The sequence below is a fragment of the Phyllobates terribilis genome, unplaced genomic scaffold (assembly GCF_046119375.1).
Source record: "Phyllobates terribilis strain yellow unplaced genomic scaffold, ASM4611937v1 Scaffold_3__8_contigs__length_932513732, whole genome shotgun sequence".
Classification (NCBI taxonomy): domain Eukaryota; kingdom Metazoa; phylum Chordata; class Amphibia; order Anura; family Dendrobatidae; genus Phyllobates; species Phyllobates terribilis.
This window is the reverse complement of record NW_027362763.1, coordinates 891,676,315-891,702,178: the sequence shown is the minus strand read 5'-3', so window position 1 is coordinate 891,702,178 and position 25,864 is coordinate 891,676,315. Positions and strand designations below refer to the sequence as shown.

General features: G+C 44.4%; 1 protein-coding gene across 3 annotated transcripts in view; it reads right to left on the bottom strand.

Annotated features, from left to right (window-relative positions):
* ESR1 (estrogen receptor 1) overlaps positions 1–25,864 on the bottom strand; it is a 651,368-nt gene that overhangs the window by 97,030 nt on the left and 528,474 nt on the right. For all 3 annotated transcript variants that reach the window (XM_073672708.1, XM_073672710.1, XM_073672709.1), the window contains one exon: positions 22,112–22,438. In XM_073672708.1, the coding sequence (XP_073528809.1) occupies positions 22,112–22,438 (327 nt within the window). The remainder of the gene's footprint in view (positions 1–22,111; positions 22,439–25,864) is intronic.

The following is a 25,864-nucleotide window of genomic DNA, read 5'->3' as shown; positions in this document are numbered from 1 at the left end:
GGTACCTAATGGCAGTCAGGCTACCTCTGGCGAGCACATGGAGGGCTGTGCGGCCCTCCAAAGAAATGCCACCCCACACCATTACTGACCCACTGCCAAACCGGTCATGCTGAAGGATGTTGCATGCAGCAGATCGCTCTCCACAGTGTCTCCAGACTCTGTCACATGTGCTCAGTGTGAACCTGCTTTCATCTGTGAAGAGCACAGGGCGCCAGTGGTGACTTTGCCAATCCTGATGTTCTGTAGCAAATGCCAAACGTCCTGCATGGTGTTGGACTGTGAGAACAACCCCCATCTGTGGACATCAGGCCCTCATACCACCCTCATGGAATCGGTTTCTAACCGTTTGTTCAGACACATGCACATTTGTGGCCTGCTGGAGGTCATTTTGCAGGGCTCTGGCAGTGCTCCTCCTGTTCCTCCTTGCACAAAGGCTGAGGTAGCGGTGCTGCTGCTGGGTTGTTGCCCTCCTAGGGCCCCCTCCACGTCTCCTGGTGTACTGGCCTGTCACCTGGTAGCACCTCCAGTCTCTGGACACTATGCTGACAGACACAGCAAACCTTCTTGCCACAGCTCGCATTGATGTGCCATCCTAGATGAGCTGCACTACCTGAGCAACTTCTGTGGGTTGTACAGTCCGTTTCATGCTACCACGAGTGTGAAAGCACAACCAACATTCAAAAGTGACCAAAACATCAGCCAGAAAGCATTGGTACTGAGAAGTGGTCTGTGGTCCCCACCTGCAGAACCACTCCTTTATTGAGTGTGTCTTGTTAATTGCCAATAATTTCCATCTATTGTCTATTCCATTTGCACAGCAGCAGCATGTGAAATTGATTGTCAATCAGTGTTGCTTCCTAAGTGGACAGTTTGATTTCACAGAAGTTTGATCCACTTGGAGTTATATTCTGTTGTTTAAGTGTTCCCTTTATTTTTTTGAGCAGTGTACGTATATATCTATCCATCCATCTAGCTATCTAGCTATCTATCCATCTAGCTAGCTAGCTATACTGTATATTTATCCATCTATCTATCTAGTGTAGAGTTGCCTAGTCACGCGCAGCACAGCGTAACCCTGAAGTGGCTGTTGGCAAAGTCTGTGGAATGTTAGAACAAGGCTCCATAGACTTTTTGTCGGATTCTCTGGACTACGTCAGATTAGGTAGACTACACCTGACATACGTAGGATTTTTTTCTTTTTTTAAAATAAAGTAGTGAATGAGGGAAAGTGTGGGGAAGTGTTTATTTCAATATAGTATTTTTCTGTGTGTGTGTTTTTTTCATTAAAAAAGAAGAAAAGGGGTTTGGTACCTTGTTAGACAGTTGAAAAAAGATTGCTCTCAGTGGAAAAACAAGATAATATTGCAGTTATGATAACTTTTAATGTGTTTCCTTTTTATTACCCCAAAAAATATTACCTTGATTGCCAAAGCACCAGGACAATTGAGAAGAGCTTGGTAAAGCACCAGAGTTGGAGCATCTCATGTGATGTGCCAATTCTGAGCTGGCTGTGTGCTGGTATTTTTAGGCTGGAAAGGGTCCAATAACCAGGGACCTTCCTAGCCAGATAATATCAGCTCACAGCTGTCTGCTTTACCTTGGCTGTTTATCAGAAATAGAGGGGACTCCATGCCATTTTTTTCTACTTATTTATTTGGTTAATACAAAGCTGGACAATAAGCTCCACATGCCAGGCACTAAAAGGTGCAATTTTATAATATCTTGTGTGGTTGCGAAGCTATATATCTGTCAGATATCTATTATCTATCTATCTATCTATCTATCTATCTATCTATCTATCTATCTATCTATCTAGGTATTATTATCTTTGCACATCTTTTAAAAGGAACCAATCAACAGAAATAATGCTATTAACCTACAGATATGCGGTTAATCTGCAGGTTAACCTCGTTATTATGCTGCCCGGCACCTGCACATAGCCGAACGCTGTGGGGAGAAAATTAACTTTATTCCCCCCACAGCGTTCCGGGTTTAGTCACTGGGGTGGCTCTGGTTCAGTCTCTGAGTATATGGAACGGCGGCTGTAAATGCGCCCCCGGCCCTGACTGACAGCCAGCCCCAATGCAGAGTGAGCGTCAGTCAGTGCTGTGGGTGCGGTTACAGCTGCCGCTCTGTATTCTCAGAGCCATGACTGAACCCGGGACTCTGCAGGGAGAATAAAGTTCATTTTCTCCTCACAGCGTTTGGCTAAGTGCGGGCACTGGGTAGATTAGTAACGCTGTTAACCTGCAGATTAACTCCATATCGGCAGATTAATAACGTTTTTTTCTGCTAACAGGTTCTCTTTAACACATAAAAAGCTGTAATTTCTAGAATGCATTTTATTCCGGTACGTGTCACACGAATGGCACACATGTACACACAGATGGTAAAAATGCTCCAGGCCACACTTTCACGCGTACATGTGAAGGAGGCCTAAGATGTATTGTTAAGTTCTGCAGCAGCAGAGGTGTGTATTATGAGGTTCTGCAGCAGCTGAGGTGTGTATTACGAGGTTCTGCAGCAGCTGAATGTATTATGAGGTTATTATGAGATATATATGCAGATATACACATATACTTACACTCATGCACACACACATAGACAGAGGATCTGCAGCCGACGAGGTGTATTATGAGGTTCTGCAGCAGACGAGGTTTATTATGAGGTTCTGCAGTAAACGAGGTGTCGATAAGCAGCAAAAATTGACATTTCATTAAAACGTAACTTTTACTAATAGACTGTTTAAAAGTGATCACCAACAATAACAAGACATAAAGTGTCCTGAACTAATATTTAAAATACAACAGTGATGAGTACATAGATAACAACCAGGCCACTTAAATATCACAGCACCATAATTGCTCAGATGCAGGTGCATCTCACTTAATTAGAATATCATCAAAAAGTTAATTTATTTCAGTTCTTCAATACAAAAAGTGAGTCCTTATGAACACAGTGATCTATTTCAAGTGTTTATTTCTGTTAATGTTGATGATTATGAATGACAGCCAATGAAAACACAAAAGCTTGAAAAAATGTTTTTAGATTCCGAAATGTTGGCCTACTGAAATGTATGTTCAGTAAATGCATTCAATACTTGGGCTCCTTTTGCATCAATTACTGCATTAATGCTGCGTTGCATGGAGGCGATCAGCCTGTGGCACTGCTGAGGTGTTATGGAAGCCCAGGTTGCTTTGATAGCAGCCTTCAGCTCGTCTGCATTGTTGGGTCTGGGTTCTCTCACATTCCTCTTGACAATACCAGGTCAGGCGAGTTTCTGGCCAATCAAGCACAGTGATACTGTTGTTTTTAAACCAGGTATTGGTACTTTTGGCAGTGTGGACAGGTGCCAAGTCCTGCTGGAGAATGAAATTTCCATCTCCCAAAAGCTTGTCGGCAGAGGGAAGCATGAAGTGCTCTAAAATTTCCTGGTAGATGGCTGCGCTGACTTTGGTCTTGATAAAACACAGTAGACCTACACCAGCAGATGATACGGCTCCCCAAACCATCACTGATTGTGGAAACTTCACACTAGACCTCAAGCAGCTTGGACTGTGTGCCTCTCCACTCTTCCTCCAGACTCTGGGACCTTGATTTCCAAATGAAAATTGGAACTCTGGGACCTTGTGGAGTGTGTCAATGACTGCCATCTGGACATCTGTCAAGTCAGCAGTCTTCCCTATGATTGTAGAGCCTACTGAAACAGACTAAGTGACCTTTCTAATCACTTAGGAAGCCTTTGCAGGTGTTTTTTTGTTAATTATTTTAATTTACCGAGATAATGACTTTTGTGTTTTCAATGGCTGTAAGCCATAATCATCAACATTAACAGAAATAAACACATGAAATAAATCACTCTGATTGTAATGACTCTATATAATATAGGAGTTTCACTTTTTGTATTGAATAACTGAAATAAATTAACATTTTGATGATATTCTAATTTAGTGAGATGCACCTGTAAATTTAGATGATAAATTGTTCATGTATATGCCTACAGCATTGGCCCATGCTCAGCGGTTATCTGGATGTTCATAATCAGATGTTAGAACAGAACATAAAAAATAGAAAAAACGGAACTGTCTCACCCATCTTCGTCGTTTCCATATAGGATGGACTGTATTCCACTATGACATCTGTGCTTGGAATGCCAATTTCAGAAGAAGTGAGGCAGGAGGCGCCCTTATTATACCCTGTCAGGGTTATTCTGGCCCTCAACACCCCAGATTCCTGTCCTCACAAGGACAGTCCACAGTTGACCCTCTTAATAGATGTCCCTAATACAAGTATACGTGTGTCTCCCAACGCATTTTCCCCTCTGGGTTCATCAGGTAAGTATAGTGCACAATAGAGAGTAGTCACCCTAGTTCCCTAGCAGTGGTCTGGACAATCTAGCATACATACATACAGTATATCTAGCATATCATGTATGCTGTTCTAATATCTGCTTATGAACATCCAGATAACCAATGCTGTGATATTTAAGTGGCCTGGTTGTTATCTATGTACTCATCACTGTTGTATTTTGAATATTAGTTCAGGACACTTTAAGTCTTGTTATTGTTGGTGATTACTTTTAAACAGTCTATTAGTAAAAGTTACGTTTTAATGAAATCTCAATTTTTGCTGTTTATTGAGATTGTACTGAGATTATGACAGGGTATCGGGCACTTCCCGTATATTTGTATTTTTGATTGTTCTAGCAGCTGAGGTGTGTATTATGAGGTTCTGCTGCAGCTGAGGTGTGTATTATGAAGTTCTGCAGCAGCTGAGGTGTGTATTATGAAGTTCTGCAGCAGCTTAGGTGTGTATTATGAGGTTCTGCAGCAGATGAGGTGTTTTATGAGGTTATTATGAGGTATATATGTAGATATATACACACACATACGTACACTCTTGAACACACACACACACACACATCACTATAGACTTTTCACTTCACGGTACTCATATGTCAGGGGTGATGTGGAGACATGAATCTCTATCACCCCTGTAGATGTGATGTGGAGTTCAGTGATTTTGCTGCTTTCCGCAGATGAGGACACAGGACACTGATCTGTTATTTCCAATTCTGGAGTGATGATGCTGGGGCAGATACTGACAGCCAATGAGTATGTAGTGGGCAGGCATAGGCGGTGCTGGACACTGAGCCGGGCGGTGCCAGCTCTGGCTGTGAAGTTAGATAATACAGGACAGGGTAGAGTTTGGTAGAGCCACAGGTAAACAAAATGGGTGCAGGAAATGAAGTGAAAAGGCAGAAACAAAAGACAAAATTTATAGGGATTTGTATATTACAATACAGCACAGATTAGCTTAAAAAAAATGTGGATTTTATGGTCGGACAACTTCATTAACTTCCTTAAAAGTTAATGAAATGTTTACCCCCTGAAGAAGCTAGGTGAAACCTGTGTTGTGATGGAAGTATACTGGGTCTGATGCATCTCTGAAGCAGCATTTTCACCTAATAAGGTATTTTTAGCTATGCATAAATGTGACTATACTATATGCTGCATCCACACTAGATTTTGACATTATGCAGACAGAATTTATGATAGGAAATTAGTGATCATATATCCCTTTGACTTACCCTTATCTCACTGTCTATAGCTTACATGCATGTCTATATATTACCATGATTAATTAGGCCCGGCCTGTGTCCCCACAGTATTTGTGAGACATATTTGCTTAATGATTTACTTATATTATAATGTATATATTTTTTGAAGGATCTTTCAGTTAATTTCTTCTTCTCCTGGGATATATTTCTTACTTTTCCTGGGCTTTTATACTGAATTTACTGTATTGAAGTGCTATCCAGTACCCACTTCTCTGAATGAAAAAGACATAGAATCACAGAATCATAGAATGTTAGAGTTGGAAGGGACATCCAGGGTCATCTGGTCCACCCCCCTGCTCAATGCAGGATTCACTAAACCATCTCAGACAGATATCTGTCCAGCCTCTGTTTGAAGACTTCCATTGAAGAAGAACTCGCGACCTCTCGTGGCAGCCTCTTCCACTCATTGATCACCCTCATTGTCAAAAAGTTTTTTCTAATATCTAATCTGTATCTTCTCCCTTTCAGTTTCATACCATTGCTTCTTGTGTTTCCATGTGCAAATGCAAATAAGGATGATCCCTCTATACTGTGACATCCCTTCAGATATTTATAGACAGCCATTAAGTCTCCTCTTAGCCTTCTTTTTTACAAGCTAAACATTCCCAGATTCTTTAACTGTTCCTTGTAGGACATTGTTTGCAGTCTGCTCACCATCCTGGTAGCTCTTCTCTGAACTTGCTCCAGTTTTTCAATGTCTTTTTTAAAATGTGGTGCCCAGAACTGGACACCACATACTTTTTTGTTGCATAACTGCTAAGGAGTTAAACGGCCTATACAAATGCTCAATGGCTTAGTGAGAAGTAATGAAAAGACAAACTAGCATAGCTTGCTTACAGGAAAAAAAATTAACAAAATATAAACAATATTTTTTTACAGCTGACACCCGGTACTATGTGCAGGGAGCGGTCCCGCACCGCTCCCGGCACATTAACCCCTGCAATGCTGCGATCGAAGTCGATCGCAGCATTGCGGTGGCTAAGGGGAGGTGATCGGTAAACTCACCTCCTCTTCCGGCCTCCAGCGCTGTCTGCCGCGGCTTCCCGGGTGTTGCCATGACGACCCGATGTCGTCATGACAACATCCGGGTAGGTCACCAGACAGCAGGAAGATTGTTTGGTCATGCGCAGTGCATGACCAAACAATCTTCTCACTGTGCAGCGCTGACTGCCTGCATGGCACAGGGATGGTGCTCCATTCCTGTGCTATGCAGGCGGTCAGAATAAATAAAGTGAAAGTCCCATAGTGGGACCAAGTAAAAAAGTAAAAAAAACTCTCAGAAAGTGAAAAAAAAAAAAAAAAATTGTAAGAATAAATATTATTATGAAAAAAAACAAAAACAATAAAAGTATACATATTTGGTATCACCGCGTCCGTAACGACCTGACCTATAAAACTGTTCCACTAGTTAACCCCTTCAGTGAATACGGTAAAAAAAAAAAAAAAAACTAAGCAAAAAACAATGCTTTATCATCATACTGCCAAACAAAAAATGGAATAACACGCGATCAAAAAGACAAATATAAATAAAAATGGTACCGCTGAAAACGTCATCTTGTCCCGCAAAAAACAAGCCATGATACAGCTCCATCATCCGAAAAATTAAAAAGTTATTGCTCTCAGAATAAAGCAATTCAAAAAAATATTTTTTTCTATAAAATAGCTTTTATTGTGTAAAAGCGCCAAAACATAGAAAAACGATATAAATGTGGTACTGCTGTAAACGTACTGACCCAAAGAATAAAGCTACGTTATCAATTTTACCACACGCGGAGTAGAATAAAAAAAACAAAAAAAAAACAATTCCTGAATTGTTGGTTTTTGTTTATTCTGCCTCCCAAAAGCTGGAATAGAAAGCGATCAAGAAAGGTCACATGCCTGAAAATGGCACCAATAAAAATGTCAACTCATCCCGCAAAAAACACACCATCACATGACTCTGTAGACCAAAATATGGAAAAATTATAGCTCTCAAAATATGGCGATGCAAAAACTAGATTTTACAAAATATGTATCTTTTAGTATGTGACAGCTGTCAATCATAAAAACCCAATGTGATTCTGGCATCTCTGTAGTCGCACTGACCTGAAGAATAAGGTCGTCTAATCACTTATACCTCACTAGGAACGCTAGGGCTGGGGTTGTGCTAATGTTAGGGTTGGGGTTGTTTTTTTTTTCAAAAGTAAAAAAATAAATAAATAAATAAAAGATGACGATATGGCAACTAGTGTTGAACGCAAGTGCTCGCTACTTGAGTTTGCATCGGGTGCTCGGGTATGCACTGAGTATCGCGGGTGCTTGAGTCTCCGCCCCATATGCTTCGCGGCCAAAAAAACCTTGCGGGGATTGCCTGCCATGCACGAGCGATCCCCGCATGTTTTTTTTGGGGTGTCTAATAACCGTGAAACATGCGGGCGGGGACTCGAGCACTTCACTTGAGCACCCGTGATACATGGTGATACCTGAGTACCCGATGCAAACTCAAGTAGCGAGCACTTCCGCTCAAGAGTAATGACAACTTATCCAATATGATGAGCTAATGTCATCAAATTCTGTGTCGTACCTCTGGGTTCAAAATGTTCACTATACCCCTTGATAAAATCCTTGAGCGGTGTAGTTTCCAAAATGGGGTCACTTGTGGGGGGTTTCAACTATTTAGGCACATCAGGGGCTCTCCAAACGTGACATGGCGTCCGCTCTCGATTCCAGCCAATTTTGCGTTCAAAAAGTCACACAGTGCTCCTTCCCTTCTGAACTCTGCCGTGCGCCCAAACACTGTATTTTCCCCACATATGGGGTATTGGCGTACTCAGGAGAAATTGCACAAAAGTTTTTGGGGTCAATTTTCTCCTCTTACCCTTGTGAAAATAAAAAAATTGGGGCTAAAACATCATTTTTGTGGAAAAAGTTAGATTTTTTTATTTTCACGGCTCCATGTTATAAACTTCTGTAAAGGACGTGGGGGTTCAAGATGCTCACCACACATCTAGATAAGGTCCCTGAGGGGTCTAGTTTCCAAAATGGTGTCACTTGTTGGGGGTTTCCACTGTTTAGGCACATCAGGGGCACATCCGCTAATTATTCAAGCAAATTTTACAATCAAAAAGTCAAATGGCGCTCCTTCCCTTCCGAACCCTGCCGCGCACCCAAACAGTGGTTTTCCCCCACATATGGGGTATCTGCTAACTCAGGAGAAATTGTACAACAAACTGCGTAGTGCAATTTCTTCTGTTACCCTTATGAAAATGCAAAAGTGGGGGCTGAAAAACATTTTTGTGGGAAAAATGTGAAAATTGTATTTTTACAGCTCAATTTTATAAACTTCTGTGAAGCACCTGGGGGTTCAAGGTGCTCACCACACATCCAGATAAGTTCCCTGAGGGGTCTAGTTTCCAAAATGGTGTCACTTGTGGGGGGTTTCCACTGTTTAGGCACATCAGGGGCTCCCCAAATTCAACATGGCGTCGGCTAATTATTCAAGCAAATTTTACATTCAAAAACTCAAATGGCGCTCCTTCCCTTCCGAACCCTGCCGTGCGCCCAAACAGTGGTTTTCCCCCACATATGGGGCATATCCTTACTCAGGAGAAATTTCACAACAAACTGCATGGTGCAATTTCTCCTGTTACCCTTATGAAAATGCAAAAGTGGGGGCTGAAAAACATTTTTGTGGGAAAAATGTGAAAATTTTATTTTTACGGCTCAATGTTATAAACTTCTGTGAAGCACCTGGGGGTTCAAGGTGCTCACCACACATCCAGATAAGTTCCCTGAGGGGTCTAGTTTCCAAAATGGTGTCACTTGTGGGGGTTTCCACTGTTTAGGCACATTAGGGGCTCCCCAAATGCAACATGGTGTCCGCTAATTATTCAAGCAAATTTTACATTCAAAAAGTCAAATGGCGCTCCTTCCCTTCCGAACCCTGCTGTGCGCCCAAACAGTGGTTTTCCCCCACATATGGGATATCTTCTTACTCAGGAGAAATAGCACAACAAATTTTGGGGTCCATTTTTTCCTGTTACCTCTGCGAAAATAAAAAAAAATTGTGTCTAAAGTAACATTTTTGTGAAAAAAGTTAAATGTTAATTTTTTTCTTCCACATTCCAAAAATTCCTGTGAAGCACCTGAAGGGTTAATAAAGTTCTTGAATGTGGTTTTGAGCACCTTGAGGGGTGCAGTTTTTAGAATGGTGTCACTTTTGGGTATTTTCTGTCATAAAGACCCCTCAAAGTGACTTTAAATATGATGTGGTCCCTAAAAAAATGGTTTTGTAAATTTTGTTGGAAAAATGAGAAATCGCTGGTCAACTTTTAACCCTTATAGCTCCCCAATAAAAAAAAATTTTGGTTCCAAAATTGTGCTGATGTAAAGTAGACATGTGGGAAATGTTATTTATTAACTCTTTTGTTTGACATATGTGTCACCCTGGCCTGGATGCCACAAAATGTAATAAAGCTGTGTCTGAGAGCAAAGGGGGGGGTTCTCTAGTCAGGGGAACCTTAGCATGCAATGCCTCCTGTCTCAGGCCAGTAGGGGGAGCTGGCTGCCCCTATAAAAGCTGGTACTGGGGGCAGGGTTAGGGAGAGCTTGATGGCCTGTCTCAGCACTGAGACTTGTCCCGGAGCAGAGCAGGGACAGAAAGTTGTATTGCACCTAAGAGGAAGTGTGGCAGGAGGAGAGCCACAAGCCAGAGACAAGAGGCGAAGCAAGCCTTTCTTGGCAGATAAGAGACTGACTTTACCAGACTTTGGTGTCTGAGGCTGGGAGGATTCTACATCCTCCAGCAGAGAACCAGTCCGCAAGGGACTGTATATTCCTTGACCTAAGAAGCCTGGAGGCCCTGCCACAACAGAAGGGACCAGCAAAGCCGTACAAGGCTGGGAGCAGAAAGGGACCCACGTCGCAGGCCATACAGGTGAGAATACACAGAAAGCTCGGAAACGTGGGCTGTTACCCTATAACGAGGAGATAGCCAGAAGGAGCACAGAAAGCACGGTAGGCCTACACCCTCACCCTGACCAGGGCCAATTTCCCCGTTGCTCTCAGACATCCAGGTCCCCTCCTAGCTGGGACTGTTTGTGGGTCAGTTTACCTGTTCTAGTAAAGACCCTGGACTGCAACTTCTTGTCTGTGTGCTCCTTGCTCCTCCAGCACTATTAACACTGGGACTCTCACTACCATCACTTCCACCATCCACCACACTGCCCTGGGGCCGCACTCTTCCCGTGGGGAGTCACACCATCCCAGCTGCATATATCATCAGCCCCAGCGGTCTGCCTTGCAGCGGCGGTTCCTAATGACCGCAAATCCACGGGTGGCGTAGTCGGACTATTATCACACTAATAAGACTGCCACTGATTTGACCACCCTGGGCACGGACCGGGTCACCGCCACGGAAGACTACAACCCCCATCGATCCGTCTCCGGGTACTCCTGCACCGTGCATCGACAACACAGGCCCAGGGGGTGCGTCAGCTTTGTCGTAGTCGGCAGGATTTCGTGCCCGCAACCACCGGGTACTGCGTGCCTGAAAAAGACTTTTGTAACTTACCTGTGGCGAAGTTTCCCGCCGTCCGGAGTCATTTCCCGCCATCCGGAGCCGATTCCCGCCATCAGACGCCATCTTGGACCGTTTCCCGCCGTCTTCTGCCATCTTCCCGCCATCCGCAGCTGCTTCCCGCCATCGGACGCCATCTTCAGGACGCCGCGCGGGAAGAAGAGGGGCGTGGACGTCAAAACCGCGCGAGATCCGAAGCTCCGCCCCACGCACCGACGCTGCGCAAGGTCCTGGAAGGGAGAGAGTGCGACGCTGACATCATCAGGACGCGACGCCAGGTCCTCGTACATAGCAGCAGCAGCGGAGCCGCGGCCTACAGAAGAGGATCGTCGGAAGGTAGGCCACGCTTAACTAGGGGGGAGGAAGATGTCGGATACAGAGGCGCCCACTACCACCAACGCAGCTGCAGCAGCGGTGATGCCCTTTTCCCTGCCCTACATCCCTGGAGCGGCCTGGCTGCCCAAGTACTCAGGGGAGTCCCATGCCCTAACTGATTTTAAGGAAAGGCTGTACAGTTTGTTCCAAGTTTACCCCCTGACAGAGGAACAGAAGGTCAGCATATTAACAGGGCAGTTAACTGGCGCAGCCCAGAGGGAGGTAAAATCATGGCCCACTGAGGAGAAAAGGACTGTGAAGGGTATTCTGGCCCGGCTGCGGGGTAGCTTTGACACACGTACCTCCGCTGAAATTAAAATGAGGTTCTATGGATGTAAGCAGCGGGCACAGGACAGCATCAGAGACTATGCCCTAAATCTGCAGGAAGCCTTGAGGGCTATTCAACAAACTGACCCTGGCAGTGTGCAGGAAACGGATAAGCTGCTAACAGAACAATTCATAGAAGGTCTGCTGTCTAGCGCCCACAGGGCCCAACTGCGCATCATGTTCTTTCAGAACCCCGACCTGACCTTTGCCCAATTTAAGGACAGGGCCATAAGGGTGCTCCGTGAATCTGCAACCAGTGGCGCTATAAACCCCCGGCGCCCTGCTCTCACCAACCACCAGGAGGCAGCGCCCTCCTCTATGGATCCCGTGGGGGCTGATGCACAGGCCCTGAACCAAGCCCCGTCGAAAGACCTGCACCACCAAGTCCAGGAGCTGACCAGGAGCGTCGCGGCGTTGACCAGGACCATCCAGGCGTTGCAAGTGGACCCGTCAAGACCCATCGAGCTGGCTTCAAGTCCGGAGGATGTCCCGTGGCGTCGACAGAGGAGGATCCCGTCGTTCCGAGGGAGGCCCACAGACCGCTACGCAGAGGATGGACAGCCCATTTGCCATCGATGCAACCAGCCCGGACACATTTCCAGGTACTGTAATTTAAATGGGTCCAACCTGGGGCAGAGGGCCAACCCCCAGGCATAAGATCACCAGGCCCTTACAATTGGCGTAATAAGTACGTTGGGGGGCGCCCGGTTTTACCCGTAGTGCTGGACGGTATCCCCATGAGCGCCTTGCTGGATACTGGGTCACAAGTAACCACTATCCCTTATGTACTTTTTAAGCAGTATTGGACTGATGCTGATATCACACGGTATCCAGACAGTAACTTGAGTATCATCGCCAGTAATGGCTTACCCGTGCCGCAGATGGGGTTCAAGGAGATGACCATAAAAATTGGTAAAGTTGAACTACCGGCACAGGGAGTAATTATTGTGGACATTGACCGACGTGAAAGTCACCCTAAAATAACTGTGGGTACTAACGTAATTGAAAATTGTCTTTCAGAGGTAATTGTAATTCTACAACAGGTGGCGGTGAATGCTAGTTCCAGCCAACAGAGAGTCCTCAACAAGGAGATAAAAGCCCTGATGAGACGGCAGCAGGTAGAACTGTCTGGTGGTGAGATCGGTAGCGTAAGACTGAGTGACCCATTCCCCATTTCCATGCCTCCCAAAAGTGAAATGATGATCTGGTGTCGGACTGCAATCGGGTTGAGAGGTAGAGACTACCAAGCCATGGTAGAACCCGTGTACTCAGACAGCAGGCCCACCATTTTGACAGCCCGGGGGGTGGTTGATGTCCGTCATGGGAGGGTGCCCGTCCGCATCCTCAACATTGGGGAGAGGGAAGTACACTTACCCAGGTACGCTACACTCGCCAAACTGTTTGTTGTCGAACACAAAGCTATCAGGGCCGTGGAACCCTTGCCTCCATCTCCTCAGGCGGAGGGTAATGGCTCCCAGAAACAAAAGGAGGACTGGTGCCAGAAACTCCACGTGGGTGCTGACTCCACTCCCCTGCACCAAAAACAAGGAGTCTACCGGGTGGTACAGGAGTACGAGAGAGTCTTTAGTAAGCACCCGCTAGACTTCGGCAGAGTAAAAGGGATAGAACACCACATCCCCACAGGGAGCCACCCACCAATAAAAGAGAGACACAGACCTGTACCCCCTGCACATTATCAGAACGCCAAGGGCATGCTAAGAGAAATGAAGGAAGCTGGGGTCATTAGAGATAGCTGTAGCCCCTGGGCAGCCCCCTTGGTTCTGGTGAAAAAGAAGGATCGCACCATGAGAATGTGCGTGGACTATAGACAAATCAGCCGTATCACCCACAAAGACGCATATCCGCTGCCTAGAATAGAGGAGTCTTTAGCCGCACTAAAATCTGCTAACTTCTTTTCTACTTTGGACCTTACTAGCGGGTACTGGCAGGTTCCTGTGGCAGAGGCTGACAAGGAGAAGACCGCCTTCACCACCCCGATGGGACTGAGCGAATTCAACTGTATGCCTTTCGGGCTCTGCAACGCACCAGGGACCTTCCAGCGGCTGATGGAATGCTGTCTAGGGCACCGAAACTTCGAGACGGTCCTCCTTTACCTGGACGACGTGATCGTCTATTCGAAGACCTACGAGGACCACCTAAAGCACCTGGCCGAGGTGTTCGAAGCCCTGGCAGGCTATGGCCTGAAGGTAAAACCATCGAAGTGTCACCTGCTGAAACCAAAGGTCCAGTACCTAGGGCACGTGGTAAGCACGGAAAGAGTGGCCCCTGACCCTGATAAGGTCACGGCAATCAAGAGCTGGCCAAGCCCCTCGAACATCAAAGAGGTGAGACAGTTTCTCGGGTTGGTAGGCTACTACCGAAGGTTCATCCCCGGGTTCACTAAGATGGCAGCTCCTATGCAGGACCTCCTGATTGGACAGTCTAAGTCCCGAAGTCAAAAGCCACCCTTCAAGTGGGATAAACCGTAAGAGGAGTCCTTCCGCCAGCTAAAGATGGCCCTCACGGGGGATGAGATCCTGGCCTACCCTGATTACGGCCAGCCTTTCATTCTCCACACAGACGCCAGTAATGTGGGACTGGGAGCCGTACTGTCCCAAAACCAACAGGGCAGAGAACGGGTGATCGCATACGCCAGTCGGAAGCTGAGGCCCACCGAGAGGAACCCGGAGAATTACAGCTTCTTCAAGCTAGAATTCTTGGCGGTGGTGTGGGCCGTGACGGAACGCTTCAAGCATTACCTGGCCTCCGCAAAGTTCACCGTGTACACGGACAACAACCCGTTGACACACCTGGACAATGCAAGACTGGGTGCCCTGGAACAGCAGTGGATGGCCCGTCTCTCCAACTATGACTTCGTGATCAAGTACCGGGCAGGCAAAACCAATGCCAACGCGGACGCCCTATCAAGAATGCCTCACTTACCTGAGGGTGACGAAGACCCAGAAGAGCTGGAGGAGGTAGAACTCCCCGCGTTTCACCGGTATGGAGCCGCTCAACACTCTCACCGCGTGTAGGAGGATCTAACAACTGTGATGATCAATCCCCTACCTCACCACAGCTGGGCCGAGACCCAAGATAGTGACCCTGCAGTCCGCCTGGTGAAAGATCTGCTGACCCGGGAAGACGCCCGCCTAGATCCAGATGCCCCAGAGGAAGCCAAGCAGCTATGGAAGGAGAAGAGCAAGCTGTTCCTCTACGAAGGCAAGTTGTGCAGAAGGATTGTCAACCACCGGACGCACGAGCTGACCTGGCAAGTCGTGGTCCCAAGATGGGATGCAGCCATGGTCCTGGGGGCTTACCATGACAGAGCGGGACACTTCGGTTGGAAGAAACTGGAGTTCCTGCTAAGAGGAAGGTTCTTTTGGGTCGGCATGAGAGGAGCTGTAGAAAAGTGGTGCAGAGACTGTGACCCTTGTCACCTGAGGAGGAAGGACCGCACCAGCCAGAAGACACCCTTGAGGCCCATCGTCACCACGCAGCCTCTTGAGCTGGTAGCTCTGGACCACGTCAAATTGGCTCCAAGCCGGTCTGGATACATCTATGCCCTGACAATCGTGAAACACTATTCCCGTTTTCTCGTGGTGGTCCCGGTAAAAGACTTGACAGCCCAAACAGCAGCCAGAGCCTTCCAGCAATACTTCTGCCATCCACACGGGTATCCGGAACAGGTCCTGACAGACCAGGGTCCAGCGTTCGAGGCTGAAATCTTCCAGGAGTTCTGCAACCTCTATGGCTGTAAGAAGATTCGTACAGCGCCTTACCACCCCCAAACCAACGGGATGTGTGAGAAGATGAACAATATAGTTATTGATCTCCTGAAGACGTTGCCCCTGGAGGAACGCAGCCTGTGGCCAGAAAAACTACCGGACCTGATAGACTTATACAATCATATCCCGGTGAACGCTACAAACTGCACCCCGGCTTACCTGATGCGAGCTAGACCAGGTAAGCTGCCCGTAGACCTGGAGATGGGAGTCCTAATACCTGAGGACACCTCCCCGGATGCGGACTGGGATACGGAAAGGCAACTGCAGTACAAGAAGGTACAGGAGAGTGTGGAGAAGAGCCTGGCCCAGGTGAGAGAGAGGCAAGAAAAACTCTTCAATCAACACGCCCCTGCTGGTCCCCTAGAACCTGGTGAGCAAGTCCTAAAGCGAAAAAGAAGGCTACATAGGTTGGACGACCAGTGGGAAAGGGAACCCTACACCGTACTGCAGTCTGACCACGACAACCCAAAGGTGTGCGTAATCACCAAGGACGGAGGAGAAACCACTAGTGTCGTCTCCAGAGACCACCTCAAAAGGTGCCCCAAGCAACTCTGTAGTGCAGAAGAGGATCAAAGTGACCTTGAACCCGCAGAGGACAAGGAAGAAATGATCAGCACCGTTCTCAGAGAGTTCCCTCAGTCCTGGACTCGCATAAATGATGCCATAGTGGTACCCGTCCTGCATTTCCTGCAACCGGCACAGCAACAACCAACACCAGAGCCGGAAGGTGAAGAGGAGCAAGCGGTTCCAGAGGCAGAAGAGCCTGTACCAGCAGCCCAGGAGAGTCAACCCTCTGCTGACAGTGAGCCTGCCATGCCTGCGGTAAGCCAAAGAACCCGCAGACAGCTGCCTGCCCTACCTGTACACCCAGCTGGTAGCTGTACCCCTAACGCTAGTGGGGAAAGCCAGGTTGGTCCACCACCAGACAGTGGGCTACGTAGGTCAACCAGGAGCACAAAGGGACAGATACCCGCTCGCTGGAGAATATAGAGCGCGCTAAAATTGTAAATAACCTTGTTGCCAAATGTTAAAATGTTTGCCAAAGTTACCTGCATGTTTATTAATAGTGTGTTTCAGTTTCTTGCAGCTACCGTAAGGACTCAAAGGTTATGGACTTTTATAACCGGGACCTGGTATGGACTGCGTTTGGAGCCTAACCCAGGAATGAACTAAGACTGTGAAGGACTTGGGGTAGGACAGACCCCCACCTGGTTAAGGCTCCCCGTTGTGTTGGTGATATGGACACCCGGTCACAGACCACACTGTGACCTTAAAAACTCAATCTGTGCGTCGTCTGTCTGTTATTGTTTTATGGTTATGCATATTGTCTTTGTTTACTGTTTAGTCCCGGAGTACTAAATTTCACTAGGGGGATATGTATCACCCTGGCCTGGATGCCACAAAATGTAATAAAGCTGTGTCTGAGAGCAAGGGGGTGGTTCTCTAGTCAGGGGAACATTAGCATGCAATGCCTCCTGTCTCAGGCCAGTAGGGGGAGCTGGCTGCCCCTATAAAAGCTGGTACTGGGGGCAGGGTTAGGGAGAGCTTGATGGCCTGTCTCAGCACTGAGACTTGTCCCGGAGCAGAGCAGGGGCAGAAAGTTGTATTGCACCTAAGAGGAAGTGTGGCAGGAGGAGAGCCACAAGCCAGAGACAAGAGGCGAAGCAAGCCTGTCTTGGCAGATAAGGGACTGACTTTACCAGACTTTGGTGTCTGAGGCTGTGAGGATTCTACATCCTCCAGCAGAGAACCAGTCCGCAAGGGACTGTATATTCCTTGGCCTAAGAAGCCTGGAGGCCCTGCCACAACAGAAGGGACCAGCAAAGCCGTACAAGGCTGGGAGCAGAAAGGAACCCACGTCACAGGCCATACAGGCGAGAATACATGGAAAGCTCAGAAACGTGGGCTGTTACCCTATAACGAGGAGATAGCCAGAAGGAGCACAGAAAGCACGGTAGGCCTACACCCTCACCCTGACCAGGGCCAATTTCCCCGTTGCTCTCAGACATCCAGGTCCCCTCCTAGCTGGGACTGTTTGTGGGTCAGTTTACCTGTTCTAGTAAAGACCCTGGACTGCAACCTGTTGTCTGTGTGCTCCTTGCTCCTCCAGCACTATTAACACTGGGACTCTCACTTCCATCACTCCCACCATCCATTATACTGCCCTGGGGCCGCACTCTTCCCGTGGGGAGTCACACTACCCTAGCTGCACACCTCATCAGCCCCAGCGGTCTGCATGCAGCGGCGGTTCCTAATAACCGCAATCCACGGGTGGCGTAGTCGGACATAATCAATAGCACATAACGGACTACCACTGGCCTGACCACCCTGAGCCACGGAACCGGGTTGCCACTACTACACCCATCGTTCCCTATTGCCCGGATCCGAGTGCCCCACGGCCCAGGGGGCGAGTCACATATCTCTCTGATTTAAGGGCATAAAAATTAAAATTTTGAAAATTGCAAAATTTTCTAAATTTTCGCCAAATTTCTGTTTTTTTTCACAAATAAACGCAAGTGATATTGAAGAAATTTTACCACAATCATAAAGTACAATATGTCACGAAAAAACAATCTCAGAATCAGGGGGATCCGTTGAAGCGTTCCAGAGTAATTACCTCATAAAATGACAGTGGTCAGAATTGTAAAAATTGGTCATTAATGTGCAAACCACCTTGGGTTGTAAAGGGGTTAAAATTGCATGTACTAACAGCATATGATAAATATAGATGTTCATGATAATTGCGGCACATACTGTATTTGAACTTTTTGAGTTTTAAGCATTAGCAGCAAAGCTGCAGGTTGGTATTAAGATTCATTCAGAACTGTGTCTTCAGTGATGAATAAATCCTTGCAGGCAGGGACACATAAAAATACACAATTTCTTCTGCATTTGACCTTTTGAGTAGCATTTTAAAGCTCTCATTATTGTATATCTGCAGAACCTTAAAAGCTGTAGCAGCCGTAAAAATATATCTCTGACATTCCAAATAATGTTTTATCATACTACTGTCACCTTTCTGGACATTTCCTTTTTATTTATTACACAGAAACATATTTATCTACATGTAGAGGCATCCTATTTATTCCTATACATAGCAGCAATTATGTTTACTGTATTACGTCTAATAAAATATTCCTTTCGAGCATTGGCTTCATTAGGCTTCTCTAGCAATGTCAGACTTGGGTGATGCTGCAGAAAACAACTTGTAGATTCTAGAGAGGAGCAGATCTCACAAAATTTGAATTCGCCAAATTCGCCCGATTTTACTGGGAAATTCAATGTACAGCAAATTTAGTCTCCTTGAATTGAATGTCTTTTATTTTTCTCTGGGGTCTGGAGGGACAGACCCCAGAGCACAATAAATGTAAGAAGTAGAAAAATAAACAAACCAACTCTCGCCTCATAACTCACCTCTGCTATATACTGTACACTGTACTGTCTATTGTGTGTCTTCTTACCACTGCCGCATTCTGAACCCTCGGGCATCTTTGCGCTAGGCTAGGGCTTCCATGTGCATGTGCATAGAGTGTCGGTCACCACGTCTTGACATGACAACATCGACGTGACCTTACAACACATATACGCAGAGAGATTCTGGGTCTGGTCTGGGTTGTATATGTTAGTCTAGCGCAAAGAGCATGTAGGCTTCAGAGCTCCGTGGTGGTAACAGCAGGTGGCGAGGAATGTACAGAGGAGAGCATGAAGTGGAGGTGACCAGGAGGTGAACGGTAGTGGTAAGGTGAGTATTATTTATATATAGATTTTTTTTAACCTTTTCTGGCCCTCTATGGTTCAACAAAATAGCGGCCAACTGTCCTCCATTTTGTTGAATTTGTGCGGAGCGATTTACAGAAAATCCGCATCCACTAAAGTAAATTTGCCCACCTCAAGTAGATTCCTTACTTCTGCATAGTGCTACACAGCTGTGTATAAGTGCTCCCTTTGTCATATCTCGGGCAGTATGTTATGTGCTGCCTTCTGAAGTAATAGAAGGTTATGTTTCAGGCCAAGGACACTACTTTTCTAGCCTTAAAGTTTCTTAAATCATTAAACATATTATTATTTTCTTCTTCAATAGTCTTCAATAGTTCACAGGGTTTTATGCACAGTGGCATATAAATGTTTGGGCACCCAATTACTGTTATTGTGAGCAGTCAAGCAAGTTGAAGATTAAATGATCTCTTAAAGGCCTAAAGTTAAAGATGACACATTTCTTTAGTATTTTAGGCAAAAATATAAAAAATATACATATTATCATTGTTTACATTTTAAAAATTACAAAAAGGAAAATGGGCTGATGCAAAAGTTTAGGCACCTTTGGAGATTTGTGTGCTCAGATAACTTTGACCAAGGTTTCAGACCTTAATTGGCCTGTTAGGGTTATGGCTTGATCACTATCATCGTTAGGAAAGGCCAGGTGATGAAAATTTCCTAGCTTTATAAAAACTCAGCCTCCTTTAATCTTGTGCCAAAAAACATCAGCAATGGGTTCTTCTAAGCAGTGGCCTAGCACTCTGAAAATGAAAATGGCGGAGGCCCACAAAGCAGAAGTGTATAAGAAGATAGCAAAGCGTGTTCAAGTTGCCCTTTCCTCAGTTCGAAATGTAATTTAGTAATGGCAGTTAACAGGAACAGTAGAGGTCAAGATAAGGTCTGGAAAACCAAGCAAAATTTCAGTGAGAGCTGCTTGTAGGATTGGTGGCAAATCAGAACCCCCACTTGACTGCAAAAGACCTTCAGAAAGATTTAGCAGACTCTGGAGTTGTGGTACATTGTTCTACTGCTCATAGACACCTGCACAAATATGACCTTCATGGAAGAGTCATCAGAAGAAAACCTCACCTGCGTCCTCACCATAAACTTTTTCCCCAGATCAGACTATGTTTCTGTACGGTTAGGCACAGCCATTACATAGTACACAGCAAAGGCACATTTATAAGATTATCTCAGCACAGGAACATTTTATTTAAACACATCCAATTGTGAAAGTTATTATTATCCCAAGATTTATTGATTAAAACAAACTTTTGTTCATGGGACAACCCCTTTAAGTTAGCAGACTTAACTACATGTCAAAAGTCAGTCATTGTGTAATTCTACACTTAAAGTAACTTTTCTCCTTTAATTATCAAGATGTATTGAGGTTCAAAATAATATATAAAAAATTCACTATAGTCTGAACTTTTTTTTTCTGCTACAGAGCTTTACTTACCCTACATAAACATAGCTTTAAACTTAACATCCTGACAACCTGCAGCCAGCACTATAGAAAGTATTGAGCTTATTGCATACCATAGCATCAAGTCCTCTAGAGGAATTTAAAGAAAAAAAATGTACAAGTTTAAATTACCTCCATTTGAAATTTATCACATAACAAATGTCAGCAAAAAACCCCCCCTAAACATATTCTGTATCGCCGCATCCTGAAGAGTCAAAGCTATTAAAGGCTATGCCCACACAGAGTGTTTTTGCTGAGTTTTTGGAGTGGAAACTAAGGAGAACTCAAAGATTTTGAGGAGTTTTGCATTTTTGAGAAGGATTTGTAAAGTTTCCACTCCAAAAACACTGTGTCCATATAGCCAAAGAGTAACCATTGTTTTAATTTTTATAAATCAACAGTATAAGTGAAGGTACGAAACATTGTAATATAATTTCTTTTTTTTTCTTTTTTTTTTTAATGAAAAATATGATTCTTTCTCTGCATAGTTTGATCATCCACCCTGGTGAAATCAGTTTTCAGTGAAGACAGATTTTCAGCTCACTAAAAATTGCCTCTTCTCCTCTTTCCTGAGCATACTGGTTTGTGAATCATGATGGGTGTGACATAGGCAAAAATGTAGGGATGTGTGACGGCACTCCCGGAATAGTCCGCAGACTGCACTAACAGTCAGTCGTTTCTGGCCGCTGGACAGGAGCTCTCGAACCTCTAACTTTCCGGGATTTCCGGCATGGCTTTGGAATAGACAGGCTTGCGCGACGTCATCATTGCTGCATGACACACAGATGGTATTGCACTAGCCCTGGTTAGTCAAAAGCCATGCCAGGAATCACGGAAGGTAAGAGATTTGTGAGCCTCCCACCAGGCGACTAGAGCCTACTGACTACTGAAAACCCGGGAATCAATCCACCCATTACATTATAGAAATAAACCCTCCTGACACGTAATTTTTACAGCATAATGAACTAATACAAAAGGAATCTCAAAAAGAAATCAAGGAATTATTATTTTTTTCATTGCACCTCACAAGATTTTTTTTTCCCTTTTCAATCTATAAATTAATAAGGTAAATTAATTAGATAATAGAAAGTTATAGCTTTGGAAGGCAGAGATTTTAAAAGGAAATGGAGGAATGGCTTAAAAAATAATCAGTACTGTTGCTTAAAATTTCTCACCACTGAATTAATAGCAGAGTGGTCTTTAGCGGTACTTTACAAACCTACCTGGCACTCTTTTGGCCCAGTTAATCATGTGCACCAACTCCTTGTCTGCAAGGTTTGTGAGCAATGTCATCATAGAGGCTTCACTGAGAGGTTTGGTTGAGTCATGCTCCGAATATACAATGGGTGGCTCAGCTTCCATTAAGGCACTAATTAGCTGTTCTGCTGTCAGAGACAATACTGGGCTCAATTTCATGCTTTTAACAGTGGGGTTCACCCAAATTGATGCTGTCCTTATTTCAGATGTATTCCCATCACCCTTCTGCTCCTGCTCCTCCTTCTGACGTTTGTGTTTAATCATTCGTCCTCCTCTGCGATCTTTTCTAATACCTAAAAACAAATACAGACACTATTAAACCTCTTACAATGCTGATAAATCTTCCAATTTACCATGATATTGTATGTTCATGTACTATAAAATATAACAGTCACTCAATTGTTTGGTTGAAAGTAGATATACACTATGGCACCAAAAAGCCAATACTAATAGACGCATAATGTTAAGCATTGGGCTTTGGCTACACAATGACTTTTTGGAGCGCTACCGATTTATTTGAACCATTGAGTTGTATGCAATTGTGTGGACTACAGCTTCCACTTTATAGTTAAAATCAATTAGTAGCGCTGCAAAATGTTGCAGTGCAGTCCTGTCCATAATACTAAACATACAATATCTAATAGTTTTTAGGACTTACGGGTAAATTCATGATTTTCTGTGAAGCTTTCTAGAAGTTGTTTGATGTCAAAGCCCTGGTTGTTGCTTGATCTCAAATATATATAGCGGTGGAAATAAGTATTGAACACGTCACAAATTTTCTAAGTAAATATATTTCTAAAGCTGCTATTGACATGAAATTCTCACCAGATGTCGGTAAGAACCCTTTAAATCCACATAGACAATGAAATCAAACCATAGATGTCCATAAATTAAGTTATGTACAATAATGAGAAATGACACAGAGAAAAAGTTTTGAACATGCTTGCTGAAATTTAATTAATACTTCGTATAAAAGTGATGACAGCTTCAAGATGCCTCCTGTATGGTGAAACTAGTCGCAGGCATTGCTCAGGTGTGATTTTGGCCCATTCTACCACACAAAGGATCTTCAAATCCTGAGGTTCCATGGGCTCCTTCTATGAATGCTGAGCTTTAGTTGGTTTCATAAATATGAATAGCTACTCCATATAGGAGGCATCTTGAAGCTGTCATCACCAACAAAGTCTTTTGTATAAAGTATTAAATACATTTCAGTAAGCTAGTTCAATACTTTTCCCTGCGTCCTTTCTCATTATTACACATAACTTAATTTATGGCCAATTATGGTTTCATTTCTTTGCCTGTGTGGATCGGATGGGTTGTTACCGACATCTGGAAGAATTTCATGTCAATAGCAGCTTTAGAAAGATTTTGGAAACGTGTTCAATACATATTTCACCAGTTGTATCTCCAACATTAATGGCTTGTTCACATGGATTGTAGAAATAGCAATTCAATTACTGCAGATAATGTCGCTGAGATTTTGCAGCACATAAGTCCCATGTGGATGTAACTTAATTCCTTTTAATACCAGTACTAGAGATGAGCGTTGTTCTACTCGAACTGTTCGCCAATCTCAAATTCGAGCTGTTTTGGGCGGTGTTCGAGCCGTTCGGCGAACACGAACAATTTGATAAAAATTCGGCTGTTCGAGGTTATGTTCGATAACTGTTCGTGCACCAAAATCATAACTGGATTTTTTCTCAGTAATGATGAAAATTAATGTTAATACGCAGTTTGAGTGTACAGCGGGGTGGAGGGAGGGGCAGGGGATGGATCTCTGCAGGAACAATGAAGATCTCCATTTTTTTTTCTCTTTCCCGCATTTGCAGTGGGGAGGTGCAATCTGTCAGCCTATCAGCAGCGCACACACGGAGCGAAGTGCTTTTTTTCACACAAGCAAGGGCATGTGTCATTGGCAGTGTATGTCACATGTCCTTGCCCTATAAGACCAAGCCATTTTCCCCGTCGCCACCATTTTCTCACTGCTGCAGCTGCGTGTTAGACGGCACCGCTGTTGCTGTGTGCGCTATACCTTGTTAATTTCAAGCCAATTTTCGCACAAATATACAGATAGCTTGGGAGTAGGGAATAGTTGTGATTGCAGTCCTTTTAAGGACTAGGTTACAGCATTTCCTACGACTTTTATCAGGGAGGTCTGTGCTCTTAAATAGATAGGTTGTGGGAGTAAAGACTAATTGTAATTGGAGTCCTTTTCAGGACTAGGTTACATCAGTTCCTATCAGTTTTTGCCAGGCAGGTCTGTGCCAGTGCTGTGCAAGTTTTTTTCACAGCATTTGGCTGAATCTAGCAAAGCTAATCCTTTTTGGCCTATTGCAGAGTGTTTTAGTCAGTGGAGTAGCCTATCTGTGCTGCAAGATATACCACCTGTGTATAGAATACCAATTTTTTTACTGCACCTAGTGAAGTAAAATCTTTTGGGCATAGCATCATTCTATTAGTCCATCTATACTGACCTCCATCAGGTTGCAAATTAAAACTAATTTTTATCTGCATCTACAGTACCTCTGAAAAAATATTTGGGCTTCTAGCTGTGTGTGGGACTTGTTGTATTAGTCCATCTATACTGACCTCCATCAGGTTGCAAACTGAATATATTTTTTTCTGTATCTACCTCTGAAAAAATATTTGGGCTTCTAGCTGTGTGTGGGTCTTGTTCTATTAATCCATCTATACTGACCTCCATCAGGTTGCAAACTGAATATAATTTTTTTCTGCATCTAGCTCTGAAAAAATATTTGGCCTTCTAGCAGTGTGTCGGACTTTCTCTATTAGTCCATCTATACTGACCTCCATCAGGTTGCAAATTAAAAATAATTTGTATCTGCATCTACAGTACCTCTGAAAAAATATTTGGGCTTCTAGCTGTGTGTGGGACTTGTTGTATTAGTCCATCTATACTGACCTCCATCAGGTTGCAAACTGAATATATTTTTTTCTGCATCTACCTCTGAAAAAATATTTGGGCTTCTAGCTGTGTGTGGGTCTTGTTCTATTAATCCATCTATACTGACCTCCATCAGGTTGCAAACTGAATATAATTTTTTTCTGCATCTAGCTCTGAAAAAATATTTGGCCTTCTAGCAGTGTGTCGGACTTTCTCTATTAGTCCATCCATACTGACCTCCATCAGGTTGCAAATTAAAAATAATTTGTATCTGCATCTACAGTACCTCTGAAAAAATATTTGGGCTTCTAGCTGTGTGTGGGACTTGTTGTATTAGTCCATCTATACTGACCTCCATCAGGTTGCAAATTAAAAATAATTTTTATCTGCATCTACAGTACCTCTGAAAAAATATTTGGGCTTCTAGCTGTGTGTGGGACTTGTTGTATTAGTCCATCTATACTGACCTCCATCAGGTTGCAAACTGAATATATTTTTTTCTGCATCTACCTCTGAAAAAATATTTGGGCTTCTAGCTGTGTGTGGGACTTGTTGTATTAGTCCATCTATACTGACCTCCATCAGGTTGCAAATTAAAAATAATTTGTATCTGCATCTACAGTACCTCTGAAAAAATATTTGGGCTTCTAGCTGTGTGTGGGACTTGTTGTATTAGTCCATCTATACTGACCTCCATCAGGTTGCAAACTGAATACATTTTTTTCTGCATCTACCTCTGAAAAAATATTTGGGCTTCTAGCTGTGTGTGGGTCTTGTTCTATTAATCCATCTATACTGACCTCCATCAGGT